We start from the raw sequence: 15,570 nt of genomic DNA, 5'->3' as shown, positions 1-15,570 counted from the left end.
CAAGAATGTCCCTTGCAGTGTTGTTTAGAATGGAGAAAAAGTAAACTAAGTTAATCAGAGGAGATGGGAATTGGCTCCAAAGAAATAGAACATATTTAAATTTAAAACAATACTGTAGGGAATTCCCTGGTGGTCCAGTGGTTAGGACTTGGTGCTTTCACTACCGTAGACCCAGATTCAATCCCTGGTCAGGGAACTAAGAGCAGTGTGGCCAAAAAACAAAAACACAACTGTAGAAAGACTATGTAATGAACAGAAAAAGTACTGGTAAGTGAAAGAAGCAGGTTATAAAACAGTATTTATACTTTCTATTTTTGCTAATAAACTATATATCATATACATCTATTTCTGAATGGTGAGGAAACCAGCAATTTTAATTCTCTCAAATTTTAGAATTAATTCTTCTCGTCTTTCTACAATGATCACGTATGGCTTGTGTAATAAAAAGTTATTTAGGGGGGCTTCCCTGGTGGCGCAGTGGTTGAGAGCCCGCCTGCCGATGCAGGGGACATGGGTTCGTGCCCCGGTCCGGGAAGATCCCACATGCCGCGGAGCGGCTAGGCCCACGAGCTATGGCCGCTGAGCCTGCGCGTCCGGAGCCTGTGCCCCGCAACGGGAGAGGCCCCAACAGTGAGAGGCCCGCATACCGCAAAAAAAAAAAAAAAAAAAAAAAAAAAAAAAAAAAAAAAGTTATTTAGGGCTTCCCTGGTGGCTCAGTGGTTGAGAGTCCACCTGCCGATGCAGGGGACGCGGGTTCGTGCCCCGGTCCGGGAAGATCCCACATGCCGCGGAGCGGCTGGGCCCGTGAGCTGTGGCCGCTGAGCCTGTGCGTCCGGAGCCTGTGCTCTGCAACGGGAGAGGCCACAACAGTGAGAGGCCTGCATACCGCAAAAATAAAAAAGTTATTTAAAAAAAAAAATGCAGCCAAAGTGCATCTTGGCAGTTGTTTGGTTCCACCCGGAGTTAGTTATATTTGGCCCATCATGCTTTCTTCTTACCATGTGTTTTCTCATGTGATCTGCAGAGAAGTCCTCTGAGGCAAGAGGAGGCAGGAGCTCTGAGAGGGTTTGCGTCTTCACTTGACACTAGCGCCCAGCTCCACGAAAGTGCATTCAGATAGCGACTGTTCTCTGCTTGGGACACATGATCTCATGCGGTCTGTGTGCCATCCTGTGAAGGTGGGAGGTGGGGGTGTGCTGAGACTAGTCTTCCTTTACAGATGGGGAAACTGAGTTGCTGTCCTCAGGTGGGTTGTAGGGCCAGGTGTCGGTCCAGATGTCTGATGCTGGCCATGACTATGAGATGACACGGTGCATCTCTTTGGAGTTTCAACTTCTCAGTGTAGGTGTGTGAGGAGCGGGACCTACTCATGTTTGGCCAAGGGAGGGCTTAACCCTGCCTCGGTGTAACACCCCACACCGCATTCTGAGGTTCAGGATCTGACCAGACTTGCCCGGGTTCTCCATGCCCATTTAGGGTAGGATTGGCTTCTGCTGTCTTTGCTTTCTGTGAACTGCTCACTTTCTGTCCACTGTCACCTCCTCTAACCTTTGCTACCGATATCTGCAGCCTCTGAGTCCCTCTCAGGGAGTGTCCCTACACTCAGCTCAGGCCTCCTACGGCTCTCTGAGGCCCTCACCCAGGGCCTGCCTGGTGTGTCTGCTGTGTCTGCACCAAGACCTCCCCACCTTCCACCACGCTGCTGCTTCCACCTTCTCCTCTTGCCTGCGCTCCCCCTGCTCTCTGGAGCTGGTCCTCACTCCTTTTGTGCATCCACATCTGTACCCTCAATTTAGCTGTATACGCCTTGTTCTCTAATTGGGTCTCTAAATGCCCATCTTTTCTCCCCTAAAAGGCAGTGGGCTCTTTGCAGGCAGGCACGGTCAATAATGATGGTGATGATAACAGCTCTGATGCGTGACTGGGCACATCTGGTGGATCAGCCAGAGCTTTGAGATTTAGGATGTGATTTCTCATTCAGTGATGACAACAAACCTGTGTTATTATCCCACTTGACAGATGGAGAAACTGAAGCTCTGAGAGGTTGAGTAACTTGTCCAAGGTCACCCAGCTAGAAAGTGACAGGGCAAGAATTTTGACCGTATCTGTCTGACTGCAAAGCCTGTGCTTTTCCACACCGTACATACTCTTCGTCACTGTTGTTTGCTTGACTCAGATTTCCTTGAGTGTTATTCATGGTGGCATGCTCAGGGTCCTCATTTCTGGGTGGCAGAAAAGCTTCCTGTTGTTAAGACAGCAGATAGGAATCTCTCTGGTCAAGGGATTCAGGGCTTGGCTTCTCTGAGCCCAGGTGGTTGGCTGGGATGAGAACACTCCAAGCTCTGTGTGTCCCTCCTACCCCCACTTTCTTGCCTCTGCTCTTCCTTCACTGCCCCACAACTTCTTTCTCTTGTTTTTTTTTTCCCCCTGGGGAATTTAAGTAGCCAGACATTCTCCCTTGACTATCAGGGGGCCCTGGAGCTGCAGGTCTGATATCTCTTGACAGAGTTGGTAAGAAAATGGAGCCACAGATCAGCAAAAGGCCCTGAGGAGAGAATCCAGACTGTAGACAGAACCCCCCTCCTGCCCGCCTGCAGCTCACATACCCCATGTGAACCCTTCCCCTTCACAGCCCCCCTCCCCATCCGCCAATCAGAATACTTGCTTTGGAGCTCCTGAGCCCTTAGGCTAAGCCCCACCCCTCTCCCAGCATCCTGAAGTTTAGGGGCTGCCTTCAAGTGAGAGATTTCCAAGCAGGGGTGTGCTGGAGGGACTTCTTCTGAGGGCAGCTTGTCCTGGAAGAATGGGGGAAAGGTGCTCACTGCCACTGTCTCCAAGGACATCGGTGTAGCTCCCTGGGAGACCCTCTGCCCTTTCCCCCTCCCACCAGCCCAGGCGAGCAGGGACCAAGCTTGCTTATTGTCACCTGACGCTGGGCAGCCACTGATCCCATTGGTGGATCCAGATTCGGTCTGGCTCTCTCGTTCTTCCTCGCCTTCTCTGCCTCTCTCTCCTCCACGCCGCCGCTTTGATTTCGCTCGTTTCTCTCCTGGCGCTCGGCTGGGAACATCGCCTCTCGGGGGGCAGCGCCGTTGTGCTGCAGAGCCAGGGAGGAGCTGCCTGCGGGGCATGGAAGAAGCCTCCTTGGCAGCTGAGAGAGGAGCCAGGGGAGCGAGAGAGCGCTGCCGCCTTTGACCCAGGCATCCAGCTGCTGCCCCTCAGCCTGGGGAGACTGTCCACGCAGAGGTCTCTCCCCTCCCTCCCTTCCAGATCTTCCTCTGCAGAGCCCGGTGGAGCCAGGTGAGTGTCCTTCCTCCCCAGAGCATAGATCCAGCTATCAATCCCGAGAGGGACTCGGGTGCCCAGGGACTAGGGGGTGCCAGGGTCCTGCCACTGCCCGAGGTGCCCACCTGGATAGCCGGGGCTGACGACCTTGTCCCCAGGCCCTTGGCAAAGGGGTTCACAGCTGGACCCAGTCCCTGGGGCACCACAGTCAGCCCGTGACCATTCTGCTGCAGTCAGCGATGCCAACGGGGACAGCGGGGTGGGGGGATGCGTCCCCTCTGGCGTGTGGTGGCTGTTCTGAATGGGCATGGGCCGGGGGTATCGGTGTGTTCAGCAAGAGTGCCTGCTTGCCGGGGAAGTGGAGGCTTGCTTGCGTACATAGTTCTGTCTGCCTGCACTTATGCTCACGCGTGGTGGGTCTGGGAACATACATGTACATGTGAGGTCCGTGGGGGGGATCGGTTATCTGAGCAGCCTGGGGGCTGTGTGGGCGGGGGTTGGTGTGAGGCAGTATATTTATGGTGTGGACATCTCACTTGTCACGCGTGTGGGAGTTCATTTTGTTGGGGGGCTGACTGCATGCGACCAGAGGGTTTCTACGTGGGGAGGCACAACTCCAGAGCAGGAGGGGGATGGAGGTGGGGAGAGCGGGCAGAAGCCTCTGTCCGTGGGCAGGCCCGCGTGCGTAGGTGCGCAAACCTGTTGGCATGTGAAGGATCAGGGCTGGCGGAGCCTGGCGGAGACAAACATGTTTTCAAAGTCTGTGGCTTTGAGCCTGGAGAAGCCGTGAGAGAGAACGCCAGAATATGGGCAGAGGTTGATGTGTATGCGAAGGCACACATGTGTGCAAGCAGGCGGAGGGGTGGCGTGCCTCTGTGGAGGCGGCACTCATGCATGTTGGTGCCTGTGGCCTCCTTTCTTCCCCAAATATGGCTTGTGGGAAGGCGTGTGTGCCTACGTGTGTGTGTGAGAGCCTGCGGACGTGAACATGCGTGGGTCTGTGTGGAGGTGACAGCTTGTGGAGGGACAACTGTGGGACATTCTTAGAACGTGGAAGGTGGCGGAGGGTACCTGAGTGCGTAGGTGAGTGTGTGGGATGAGGATGTCTGAGGAGGCGTGTGCAGCCGTGTGTGGCAGGTGTGGGTGGGCATACCCAGTGCATCTGTGTGCGTGTGTGTGTGCCTGCCTGTGTGTGGGTGTGTAAATGCTTGTCTTGGGGTGGATTACACGGGACCGTGGGTGTTTCTCAGGTGCTGTCTCAGCCTGTCCCTCAAACCCTGCCCTTCTCCATCATCAGGGCTTGGAGACCCAGGTGCACGCCCATCCTTGGTCCACTCGGCTTCATTGTTCTCCCGGTGTCACTCACTGCCTCCCCCCAAGCTAGCATGGGGAAGTGATCTGAGCTCTCCTAGAACTGGAGAGAGGAAAGGGGGAGCCAGGTCCTGGAGACCCCTGCCACCAAACACGGCTGCCCCTGCTGCCCCTGCCTCTAAGAAGACTGAGGAGTACGGGGACAGGAATAGGTGTCTACCCACAGGCTAGGCATAGACTGTGTCCCATGAGGGTGGGAGGTGGCCACTCAGGCCCTCTGGGGTGGCTGTGTGTCTGTGTTGGTGTGCGTGGGTGCATGTGTGTGTGGGGGGGTGCATGTGGGGGGCACACATGTGTCTCCCAGGGGGAGCTCCTCACTGGGAGCCCGAGGGATGGCAACTCCCCCCCCCCGCTCCACACCTGTCCCCAGGAATTACCAGCTGGTTTATTATCATACAGTTGTTTCTAGACACTGATTCCATTCTGTTTGATTTCGGGGTGGACCTGGTAGCACCCCTGTGCTTATTCACCATAGGATTCCCCATACGCGAAGCCACTGGCATTTGGCTGAATTTCACAACAGGCAGGCACACACTTTAGGGTGGGAAGCTAAGATGAAACAAGGATTCAGGTGACATCCTGGGACAGGTGAGGGCCATCACCCATATCCTTCTTCCTGTGCCTGCCGCCCAGGCAGCCCAGAGGTGCCAGTCTCTGGAGCAGGCTTAATTGACAGGAAAGTGTGGGTTGGACCTTCTGGGAGCTATAAATAGAAGTACCTGCTTTCGAAGGCACAAGGTGCCTTCACCCTTAGCGCCTGGGTGAGGAAGAGGGCAGGGGGAGAAAAGGAGATGACACTCGAGAAATCTGAGGTGTGCTGGGCTGAGCTTGAGGCAGGCATGAGCTCTATGGGCTAATGAGCACACGCCCCAGGACAGAGTCCAACCACATTCACCTTCTTGTCCCAGAGACGGTCACTGCCCCTTCCTCTCACTCCCCACCCTGTTCCCCAGAGCTCCCGTGAGCCAGGCCAAAGTCAAGGCCAGAGTCACCTCGTCCGATAGCTAAAGCACAGTTGAGAGTAATGGTGATGTGGTCCTTTCCCACCTGGAACAGCAGCCAGGGGTAGAAGCAAAGGAGTGAGAGAGGGAGGTGAGAGAAAAAGCAATTCCTTGAAAGGGAAGGATGGAAGAAGGAAAAACAAATAGCGGTAAAACCACGTGCACCTGTGCACACATACACCACATGCGTCACACACACACACACACACACACACACACACACACACACACAAGGGGACACAACCTTAGCTTCATGATAAAGAGCTTGGGCCCTGGAATCAGACAGACCTGAGTTCAAATCATTTTGCAGCTGTGTGACCTTTGACATCTTGGTACCACCCCCACCCCACCGACCTCAGCTACTCCATCTGTAAAATGGGGATAATCATAGCACCTACCTATTGTGAGGCTTGCACGAGATGACGTTTGTGAAATTATTAGCATGTAGCTGGCCTGCAAGAGATGTCAAGGTAAAAACTAGTAATTTAAGAGTCAAGTGACAGAGGATCTGCTGAAAGAAAAAGAACGAGAGTTGAAATGTTACAGGTGGAAGAGAACCGTGGCCCCGCTGTCCCCTCCCACCACCCGTGGATTCACGTCATCTCGGTGGCACTCGTACTCCCAGCCCCGAGTTGTGGTGGCCCTTGCTGAGTCACCCCCAGGGAGGAGGGGCCTGAACCCGAGAGCCCTGGCATCCTGGGCCTCTTGGCTGCCAGAGCCCCCTGCCTGCCTCACCCTCACACCCTGCTCCCGGTGGGGGCTTCCTGCCACTCCTCCACCGCCTGGCACTGCTCTCTCCACCCCACCCCTTTCTCTTTTCACGCCTGCTGGCTGAGGGCCCCCCTCCTTGGCTCCATCTGCTGCAAATCTGTCCTGCCCCACGTTTGAAGCATTCCCACTGCCTCCGCCACCTGTCAGGTGCCATCTGCTCTGCAGACACCTCCCAGGAGAGCCAAGAGCCCCCGAGGGGGCCACCCCAGCCCACCTTCGGCCCCACCCCTCCAGTCCTCCTCGTGCTATCTTCCCATCAGATCTGATGGGGCAGGTGCAATCGATGGCTCCTCAAGGTTCCACCTTGCAAGTGATGTTGGGAGCAAGACGTTCTAGAAGATTCCGTGGTGGGGAGGGAGGTGCTGAGTCTTCCTCTCTCCTCAGTCCACACAGAAGCCAAACCAGTGGGGAGCATGGAGCTGCTGTCCACGCCCCACAGCATCGAGGTCAGCAACATAACCTGTGACTCCTTTCGCATCTCCTGGACCATGGAGAACAGTGACCTGGAGAGGGTCACCCACTACTTCATTGACCTGAACAAGAAAGAAAATAAGAACTCCAACAAGTTCAAACACCGGGTGAGTGCAGGGTGCCCAGAGCGCCTCCTCCGAGCCCCTGCTCTTGAAGGGGGCAGGATAACAGAGCACCTAGAGGGGACAGCTGGGAGTCAGAGAGGCCCGACTCCAGTCCAGCTCTTACTGTGTAATCTTGGGAGAGTTGTTTAACCTCTCTCTTCCACTGGTAAAAAGGGAATAATAATAACGCCAGCCTGGGAGAGGCTTCATTGAGGTAATTGTCTGCGTGGTATTTGGCTTCGGCCCAGCACACGGCAAACACCATCATCGGCATAATGACTGGACCTTCACACGGGATGGGAAAACCCAGGGTGCGGCCACAGACGTCACACCTGGGGATGGCGTCTCAGGGGTCCGACAAAGCCCCCGACTGAGAAAGCAGCCTTATTGTTGACCGGGTGGGCAACGTGGGCCACGAACAGGGTTGTGCCCATTTGCTTGGTCCTCAGTGTCCCTGACCCTCTGGCCTATTCTTTGCTGGGTTTAGAAGAGGGACGGCGAGTCCTGCACTGGCCGGGATGTCCTTTCCCTGGGTTAGAGCCGGCGTGGGGGCGGGTGGGAGGAAGGCTCCCATCTTCTCAAGCTGGCAGAGAGGCAGGGGGAAAAGTGAGGTGGGAAGGAGCCGGTTCCCACGACGACCGCATCGTGTGGGTTACTCGCCTTCTCTCTCTTTGGAACTGGCTTTCCAATCTGGGTGTCTTTTGGCAGGCCAGTTGCCACGGTGACGTGACTGTTCAACACCACCCCCTTAACCCTCCCCCCCAAAGAAGGCGGCATATTTTCCCTTCCTCCCTGGCTTCTCTGCATTTGCCGTTGCCGTGGAGACGGTACTGCAGTGTGCAGAGCTCTCGAAGTCTCCCTCGGAACAGAAGGTCTCGCTGCCCTCAACTTTGCAGGCCTCCACCCCAGTGGTCTTTCTCCTCAGTTCCCAAGAGAACGGGCATCGGGGGTTAAGGGGGTGGAGGCCAGGGAGTGTCTGTATGGCCTTCCCAACGGCCACTGCTTGCTTCTGCGGGAAAATGGTGGCCAGGGCACCGAGCCATTGAATCCCCGAGGCTCCCGCTCTCCTCAGCAGGACGGCGGCCATCTGGGGGAGTGGGAGGTCTGGGGGAATGCCAAGAGTGGACGTGACCCCCAATCTGACTCTAGGCTCTCTGTCCGCGCCCCATTTCTCAGGATGTCCCCACCAAGCTCGTGGCCAAGGCCGTGCCGCTGCCCATGACGGTGAGAGGCCACTGGTTCCTGAGCCCCCGCACGGAGTATAGTGTAGCAGTGCAGACCGCCGTGAAGCAGAGCGACGGGGAGTACCTCGTGTCTGGCTGGAGCGAGACGGTCGAGTTCTGCACTGGGGGTGAGGCCCTGCTGTCTGGCTGCTTTGGCACATCTGGTTTAGTAATGGTCAGGAAGGGACTTCCTCTTAACCCGGCATGCACTTAGGAACACCTGCTGTACGCAGGCACCATGCTTCGGTCAACGGGGAGACACCCATGGATGAGACCCACCCGTGCCCCCGCGAAGCCTGCGGTCTGATGCAGGAGGCAGATGCGAGCACTGCTAATTACATTGACAATACCTCTTCCAGAAAGGGATGGAGTTACTTTTCTGGCTTGGGGCAAGCATAAGTGGGGGAAAATACACACATAACATAAATTTACCATCTTAACCATTTTTCAGTCCAGTAGCGTTAAGTACATTCACATTGGTGTGCAATCCATCTCCAGAACTTTTTCATCTTCCCAAACTGAAACTCTATGCCCCTTAAACAACAACTTCCCATTCCCCTCTCATTCCACGCCCTGGCAACCACCCTTCCACTTTCTGTCTCTGTAAATTTGACTACTCTCGGTAACGCGTGTGAGGAGAATCACACAGTATTCGCCCTTCTGTGATTGGCTTATTCATTTAGCATAATGTCCTCAGGGTTCATCCATGTTACAGCGTGTGTCAGAATTTCTTTCCTTTTTAGGGCTGAATAACACCCCATCGTGTGGACGGACCATGTTTTGTTTATTGATCATTGGTTGCTGGACACTTTGTAGGACAATCACATTTTGTTTGTCTTGAGCCTCCACGTAGGCTGGGAAAACCATCCCACAAACTCACCTATTACCTTGCAAATTCCAACATGAACAAATAGTGGGCCTCTGCGTACTTGCTCACTGATGACCCGGGATCGGCCCCATGATATTCCATTCTTTTGGTGCCCACGGTGAGAACTGCTCCAGATCTCCCTCTGTCACAAGGAAGGGGCATGAACATCCCTAGCCCCAGGCCTCGGAGGCTGCTGACTCCATCCTCTGCCAAAGTCTGTGCCCCAAGTCTCCTTGACCTGCCTTTCTCTTTTGACTGGTGTTTTTTTCTTAGCTCAGCTGCAAAACGCCACTCTCTGGAGGTGCTCCTACACCTTGCAGGGAAAGCCTCTTGGTTCACCTCAGAACTCTACATGTAGTGGGAGGTCATGCAAACTGGGGAGTTGGCGATGGCTGCAATTCAGTTCCGCCTCCTTTCGTCAAACCCAGCACCCTGGTCAGGGCTGCATCAGCAAGGAGGAAAGGGCACCTCTTCCTACTTTGTGCAAAGGCACTGTCTAGGCTAGCAGCAGCCCTGCCTGGGCTCCACGGCCCCAGTCTCTGGCCCTGGCCCAGGGAGTCCAATTTGACTATGCTGTTTCCAACCTTCCCCCTTTCTCATGGGATGCCCCAGACCCTGGTCTGCCTAAATATTCACCTTGGTTCTCTGCAGTTTCCTCCTGACTCTCCACCTGAAATTACAAGTGGCTTCCATGCGGTTGTGTGGGCAGCCTCCTAGCTGGTGGATTTGAGGGGCCCTCCCCAAAGGACCTCAGATCGTCTCCTCTCAGTCTTTTGCCTCTTGGTCCTCTTTTCACACGAGGATGGTCTGGGATCATAGCCTCTGGGGCCCTCGCTGTACATGACTGTATAAACTGGGCAGCCCTCTGCCCTTTTCTGACGCAGAGCCCTGAGCCTCTGGCAACAGGGCCCAGAGGTGACAAGGACACACAGCATCCAGCTGCTCATGTTCCCAGCCAGGCCAGGTGGTCTGTTCCTAACTGGTCCTAGGTGCTGTGACTGTCTGGTCTCCCCTGCGCCCTGACGACAGAGGTGGGCTGGCGTGCGTTCACGGTATGCAGTGGGTGATCTGTGGGGCAGGCTGCGACCCCCCACTTGGCCCTCGACTGACCCACCTGGCCTCTTGCAGATTACGCCAAGGAGCACCTGGCCCAGTTGCAGGAGAAGGCCGAGCAGATCGCAGGCCGTATGCTCCGCTTCTCCGTCTTCTACCGCAACCATCACAAGGAGTACTTCCAGCACGCCAGGTACGCCTGGGTCTCTCCTTCCTGCCCTGGATCTGCCCGCCGCCCCGGCCGTCTGACGTCACCCCCACCCTGTTAGTTGCCAGACCCTCCTCTGGAGTCCTCACCACCCTCATAACCCAGGCTGGATCTGGGGGGGATGTTAGGCCCCAGGGAAGGAGAGGGCTCTCAGGATGGGGCTGCCTGGGGGCACCACGCTAACAGTCATGAGTGGACGAGGTCCTGGCTTTGATCCTCCTTTTGGAGAGCTCCTTTCATTGGGTTCTAGGGCTGCAGGTCAGCTGTCCCTCCAATTCAGGCCCTGGGTCCCAAGGGAGGTGGTGAGGGGAATAGAGAGTGAGAGGATTCTCAACGTGAAGGGCTGTGGTCTTCATACTGCGCACTGGGAAACCTGGAGGCTCCGGGGAAGGGTCTCAGGGCGCCCTTTAAGGTGGTGCCGAGGGACTGGAGAGGAAATCAGAGGATGAGGCTTGCTGAGCCCCGCACCTGTCACCCAACCAGAGAGGCTTCAATTTAATTGCCTCTGGCAAACCTCAGAGTCTATCAGGGGAAGTACAGACAGATGGAATATAATAAGTATGTGTGATTGCTGAGTAAAGTTCAGTGTCCTGCACATAGTAGGCAGTCAAAATTTTGTTGAATGTAAGTGCTTGCTGTTCCTGGAAGGTTTTGGAGAGGAGGGGACACCTGAGGGATGCTTAGAAGTTTGCCAGGCCAGGTGGAAAAATGTGGGAGGGGCAGCCCAGGCAGAGGGGAGAGCACTGCAAAGGCACAGAGGCAGGAAAGACCTGGGGTGGGGTTCCCGCTGGAGGATGTTACCTGTTACCTGTGCGTTTGGGGGTGTTGGGAGGCAGGGCCCGAAAGAACAGATCTTTATGGCGTTGCTTTTTGTGCAAGTCCCATCAAAGGGTTGTAAGCTGGGGAGTGGCGCGTTCAGATCTCTCCTCCGTGAAGAAGTGGGCTGGATCAGCCCGTCTCCGGGGCCCTCCCTTCTCTTGCATTCTGGAATGTTCTATTTGTGACTGGTGGAGGCGGTAGCTGGTGGGAGAGCTGGGAGCTGGGCTGCCACCCTTCAAGGTCACACATAGCAGCCAAGCCTCAGTCCAGCTAACCAACGGCATTTTCTCTTCCCCTGGGCCTTTCCCCCCGCCCGGGGTGGGCAGGACCCACTGCGGGAACATGCTGCAGCCCTACCTGAAGGATAACAGTGGCAGCCATGGCTCCCCGACCAGCGGCATGCTCCACGGGGTCTTCTTCAGCTGCAACACGGAGTTCAACACAGGCCAGCCCCCGCAGGACTCCCCCTACGGCCGCTGGCGCTTCCAGATCCCTGCCCAGCGCCTTTTCAACCCCAGCACCAACCTCTACTTTGCGGACTTCTACTGTATGTACACGGCCTACCACTATGCCATCCTGGTGCTGGCCCCCAAGGGTTCCCTGGGGGATCGCTTCTGCCGTGACCGCCTGCCCCTCCTGGACATTGCCTGCAACAAGTTCCTGACCTGCAGCGTGGAGGATGGGGAGCTGGTCTTCCGCCACGCCCAGGACCTCATCCTGGAGATCATCTACACCGAGCCTGTCGACCTGTCCCTGGGCACCCTGGGGGAGATCAGCGGGCACCAGCTCATGAGCCTGTCCACTGCTGACGCCAAGAAAGACCCCAGCTGCAAGACCTGCAACATCAGCGTGGGCCGCTAGGGACTTCTGGGGAGCTGGGGGGCTAGGGAGAGATGGCAGGCAGGGTGGTGATGGGTGGCATAGGTGCAGGGAGCTGGCTTTCTCTCCCCTGCCGCCCTGCTCCCTCCATGCCATCCATCTCCCTCTTCCCTTCCCTTCCCTTCCCCAGGGCATTGGAGGCAACAGAGGGTGGTCCCTTGGTAGGCATGGCCCACCCATGCCTGGTGGGGCTGGGAAGGCTTCTTAGCCTCAGCAGGTTGGTGGGGAGTGGGGGGGCGGGTGGATTTCTAGAGACTTCCCCTTTCTTCTGGTTTCCCTGCCCTGCTGTTTCTTGCCTCATCCCAGGCCTCCATCTCAGGAGACCTGCCGCCTAGGGCTCTCCCGGGGAAGCCTTCCCTTCCAAGGCCCACCTGTAGCTTGCCTGCCTCCGGAGGTGAGCCGAGAGCTGTGGGCGTGCTCTTCCTCAGCCCCACCCCTTCCCGCTCAGGGCCAATCACAGAATGCCCCACCCCGTGAGTCGAGCCTGGGGGCTTCCCACCGCAGGCCCGACCCTCTCCCTCTATAAATAGTCTCCTGCACCGCTATGACCCCCGCCCCCATCCCGCCCCCATTTCCCCCCCCTTCCCTGCTTCTTACCCCGAGGCACCCTCTTCCTGCACGGGGAGGGCTGTGCCTCCCCTTCTCCACCTGCCCTCTGGAAAAGGGCCCTCTTTTTCTCTTAGCTTCGGGAGCACCTGGCTGCTGGTGTTTCCCCTTCTTCCGTCTGGAGATGGTGTAAATCCCGGCGTACTTTCTCCCTTGCTCAGAGTGCTGGGTCTGCAAGGGCAGCCGCTGGGGTCGAGGAGGGGGCAAGAGACCCCTGAGACCCGGAGGGACCCCTTCCTCAGCCGGGAGTGGGCGGCCTCACGCCGGGGGGACCCGGCGTGGAACTGGAAGTGAGGGCGTTTCCCCAGAGCCCTGGCACCCCGCCTGGCTGCGCGCTTGCTCGCTCGCTCTGCCGCGGCGCCGCCACTGCCCCGTGCCTGTGTGTCATCTGGACTGTGGCTTCCCTGCCCCGCCCCCCCTCGCGCCCCTGCCCACTGGCCCTGTCGGGTACCCACCGCGAAGCTAGCCTATTGGCGGAGAGGCCCTTCCCTGGGGAGTTCTTGGTGAGGTCTTTCTTGGGCCACTCAACGTTTTCACCTCTTTCCTACTTTTGTACGGGTCACGGGAGTGGTGAGAGTGGACCCTGGGGACAAGCAGACTGCGTGGGGTGACGGGGAGAGGTGTCAATTAAGGCAGGCAGCTGTTTGGGGGATGCCAGAGGTGATGTCAGGTGGTGGGAAGCAGCCCCTAAGGTGACAGCCGGATTTCTGCGATGAAGGACAGAAGTGGGCAGCAGGCCAACAAGGCCATATCTCAGTGAGCTGGGCAGATAGGACAGCTGGTTGCCTCTTCTGTAGCCACAGGGAGTGGTGTGGTCAGCTGTCTCCGTGGCATGGATCAGGGCTGGGGGCCGTGGGAGATGCATGGAGGAGAGGACGTGGGCCCCAGGCCCTTTCCCCTCTGCTGAGGGCAGCGGAAAAGGCCCGCTGCCCTCCCCTGGCCTCGTGTTTGCCCTGGGCTGGGGGCACACCCGCCTGTGTGCTGTGCTTGCGACGTGCATCAATAAACCACCATGGCCTGAGAGCCCCGCCTCTCCTTGGGCTCTGGGAGGGGTGGGGTGGGCAAGCTGCATAGTCACAGAAGAGCGCCAATGAGGATGCCCCCCAGGACAGGCCACCATGGCCTGAGAGCCCCGCCTCTCCTTGGGCTCTGGGAGGGGAGGGGTGGGCAAGCTGCATAGTCACAGAAGAGCGCCAATGAGGATGCCCCCCAGGACAGGCCACCTGGAACCGTCAAGTTTGTTCCACATCTCACTGTGAGAGGCAGGGCTCCGAAAGCAGAGCCACATCTCCAGCTTGGAAAGGACTTTGGAGGTCAATTTGGCACTACCATGCACTCCGCAGATGGGGAAACTGAGGCCTCCTAGGGGACAACCTGTAGCCATCTGGAGGCCTAGCCGAGGTCCACAGGCCCCCTGTTTGGAGCCCTTCCCACTGCAGCAGCCCACCACTGCATCGGACTCAGATGTCACTGAATTTCCCTCCCCCAGAGCCCGAGTGTCCGCTCCCCAGCAGGGCTCCTCGTTTGCAGATCTGAGTCACCTCTGCGTCTATTATTATGGACTTATTAAAATGATCCTCTGCTGGAGTGGAAAAGCTCCGGGAAAAACAGAGTCACCTCCCTGACACTGCCTGGCTCAGGGCCAAATGAACATGTGTCATCCAAAGCTTGGGGCACAGCCTCCTTGCACTAGGAAGGAAAGCTGAAGGTCAAATGCCACTTCCTGAGGGCCTACTACGTGCCAGGTATCCAGCCAGGTGCTTTCACGCACATCAGCTCCTTTAGTCTTCGCAATGTCCCTGCACCGTATGATTCCCATTTAACAGATGAAGAATCTGAGGCAGAAAGAGGTTAAAAGGCTTGCCCCTGTCTTACAGCCAGTAGGCAACAATGCCCAGGATTTGATTCAGAAGCTAGAATCCTTCCATTTCACTGCCCTGTCTCCCCAGTGTATGCCAGGGACCACCTGGGACAGTAAGACACGGGCGGGGCAGGTCTCAGACACAGTGGCCCACCCAAGGGTCTCCACAGAGCTTCTGGGGGACCATGGCCATGCTTAGTTCCCGAATAACACCAGGGGGGGCTGTGGAGCCAAAAATGCCAAGGAAGCTTATTTTGAAGGAGTAGTGGGGAGTTATTTGGAGTCCAGGATTCTAAGGATGGGGGGTGACCTCCAGGGTCCATCCTTCTACCTCTGGGCAGGACCACCCCCCAGCACCAGCTGAAGGGTTTTCAGAGTCCCCCAGAGGCACAGGCTTCAATCTTCCTTTTGCAAAACCCTTCTGGGTTTCTTAGGAGGAGAGATTGACTCCCAGGGTCCTCTTAGTGGGGGACAAAGGAGCCAGTTGAGGTGGGGCGGGGGGCGCTGCATACAGGTTTCCTCCAGAGAGCCTGCCCCTCCTTCCTCTCTCCAGATGGCCGCTCTCCGGCACTCGGCCAGCCCTGGGCAGCTCCAGGCACCTGTCAGATAGAGCTGGGTCAGGGCATCTGCCAGAGTCTGCCCTGGGGTCCCTTCTGGCCTGTGTCCCTCTAATCTGACCTGGCGGAGGGAGAGAGGTCTATGTGTGCATAAACACACACACACACACACACACACACCGCCTCCCTGGGCTGGATATGGAAGACAGCTTTGGCGGCCACAGAGAGCTGCAAGGTAAGGGACAACCTTGGGCTGCAGCTGCCACTGTCCGGCAGAGGGGCCCCGAGTTAGCTAGCACAGGCAGGGAGGGAAAATGAGGTGGTGGCCACCAAGGGGCACTTCCAGGTTACAGTGGGGTATTTTGCTGTGCAGACACAAACACAGACACACCCAATATATAGGCACAGCCTCGTACACTCATACCTCGCTCACACACACACACACACCCCCATACTTCCCTATCCATTCCTTTCCTTCTGGGACAGCATGTTT

The 15,570-nt window shown here is 56.9% G+C and overlaps 1 protein-coding gene across 1 annotated transcript; it reads left to right on the top strand.

Annotated features, from left to right (window-relative positions):
- Positions 1-2,730: 2,730 nt before the first annotated feature.
- PHYHIP (phytanoyl-CoA 2-hydroxylase interacting protein) lies at positions 2,731-13,682 on the top strand. Its single transcript, XM_032635610.1, has 5 exons — positions 2,731-3,300; positions 6,813-7,006; positions 8,180-8,354; positions 10,223-10,340; positions 11,501-13,682. Exons 2-5 carry the CDS (start codon positions 6,842-6,844, stop codon positions 12,033-12,035), a joined length of 993 nt encoding a protein of 330 aa, XP_032491501.1. The 5' UTR covers positions 2,731-3,300; positions 6,813-6,841; the 3' UTR covers positions 12,036-13,682.
- The last annotated feature ends 1,888 nt before the right edge of the window (positions 13,683-15,570 follow it).

This window comes from Phocoena sinus, chromosome 6 (assembly GCF_008692025.1).
Source record: "Phocoena sinus isolate mPhoSin1 chromosome 6, mPhoSin1.pri, whole genome shotgun sequence".
NCBI lineage: Eukaryota > Metazoa > Chordata > Mammalia > Artiodactyla > Phocoenidae > Phocoena > Phocoena sinus.
This window is presented reverse-complemented; position numbering and strand designations above follow the sequence as displayed.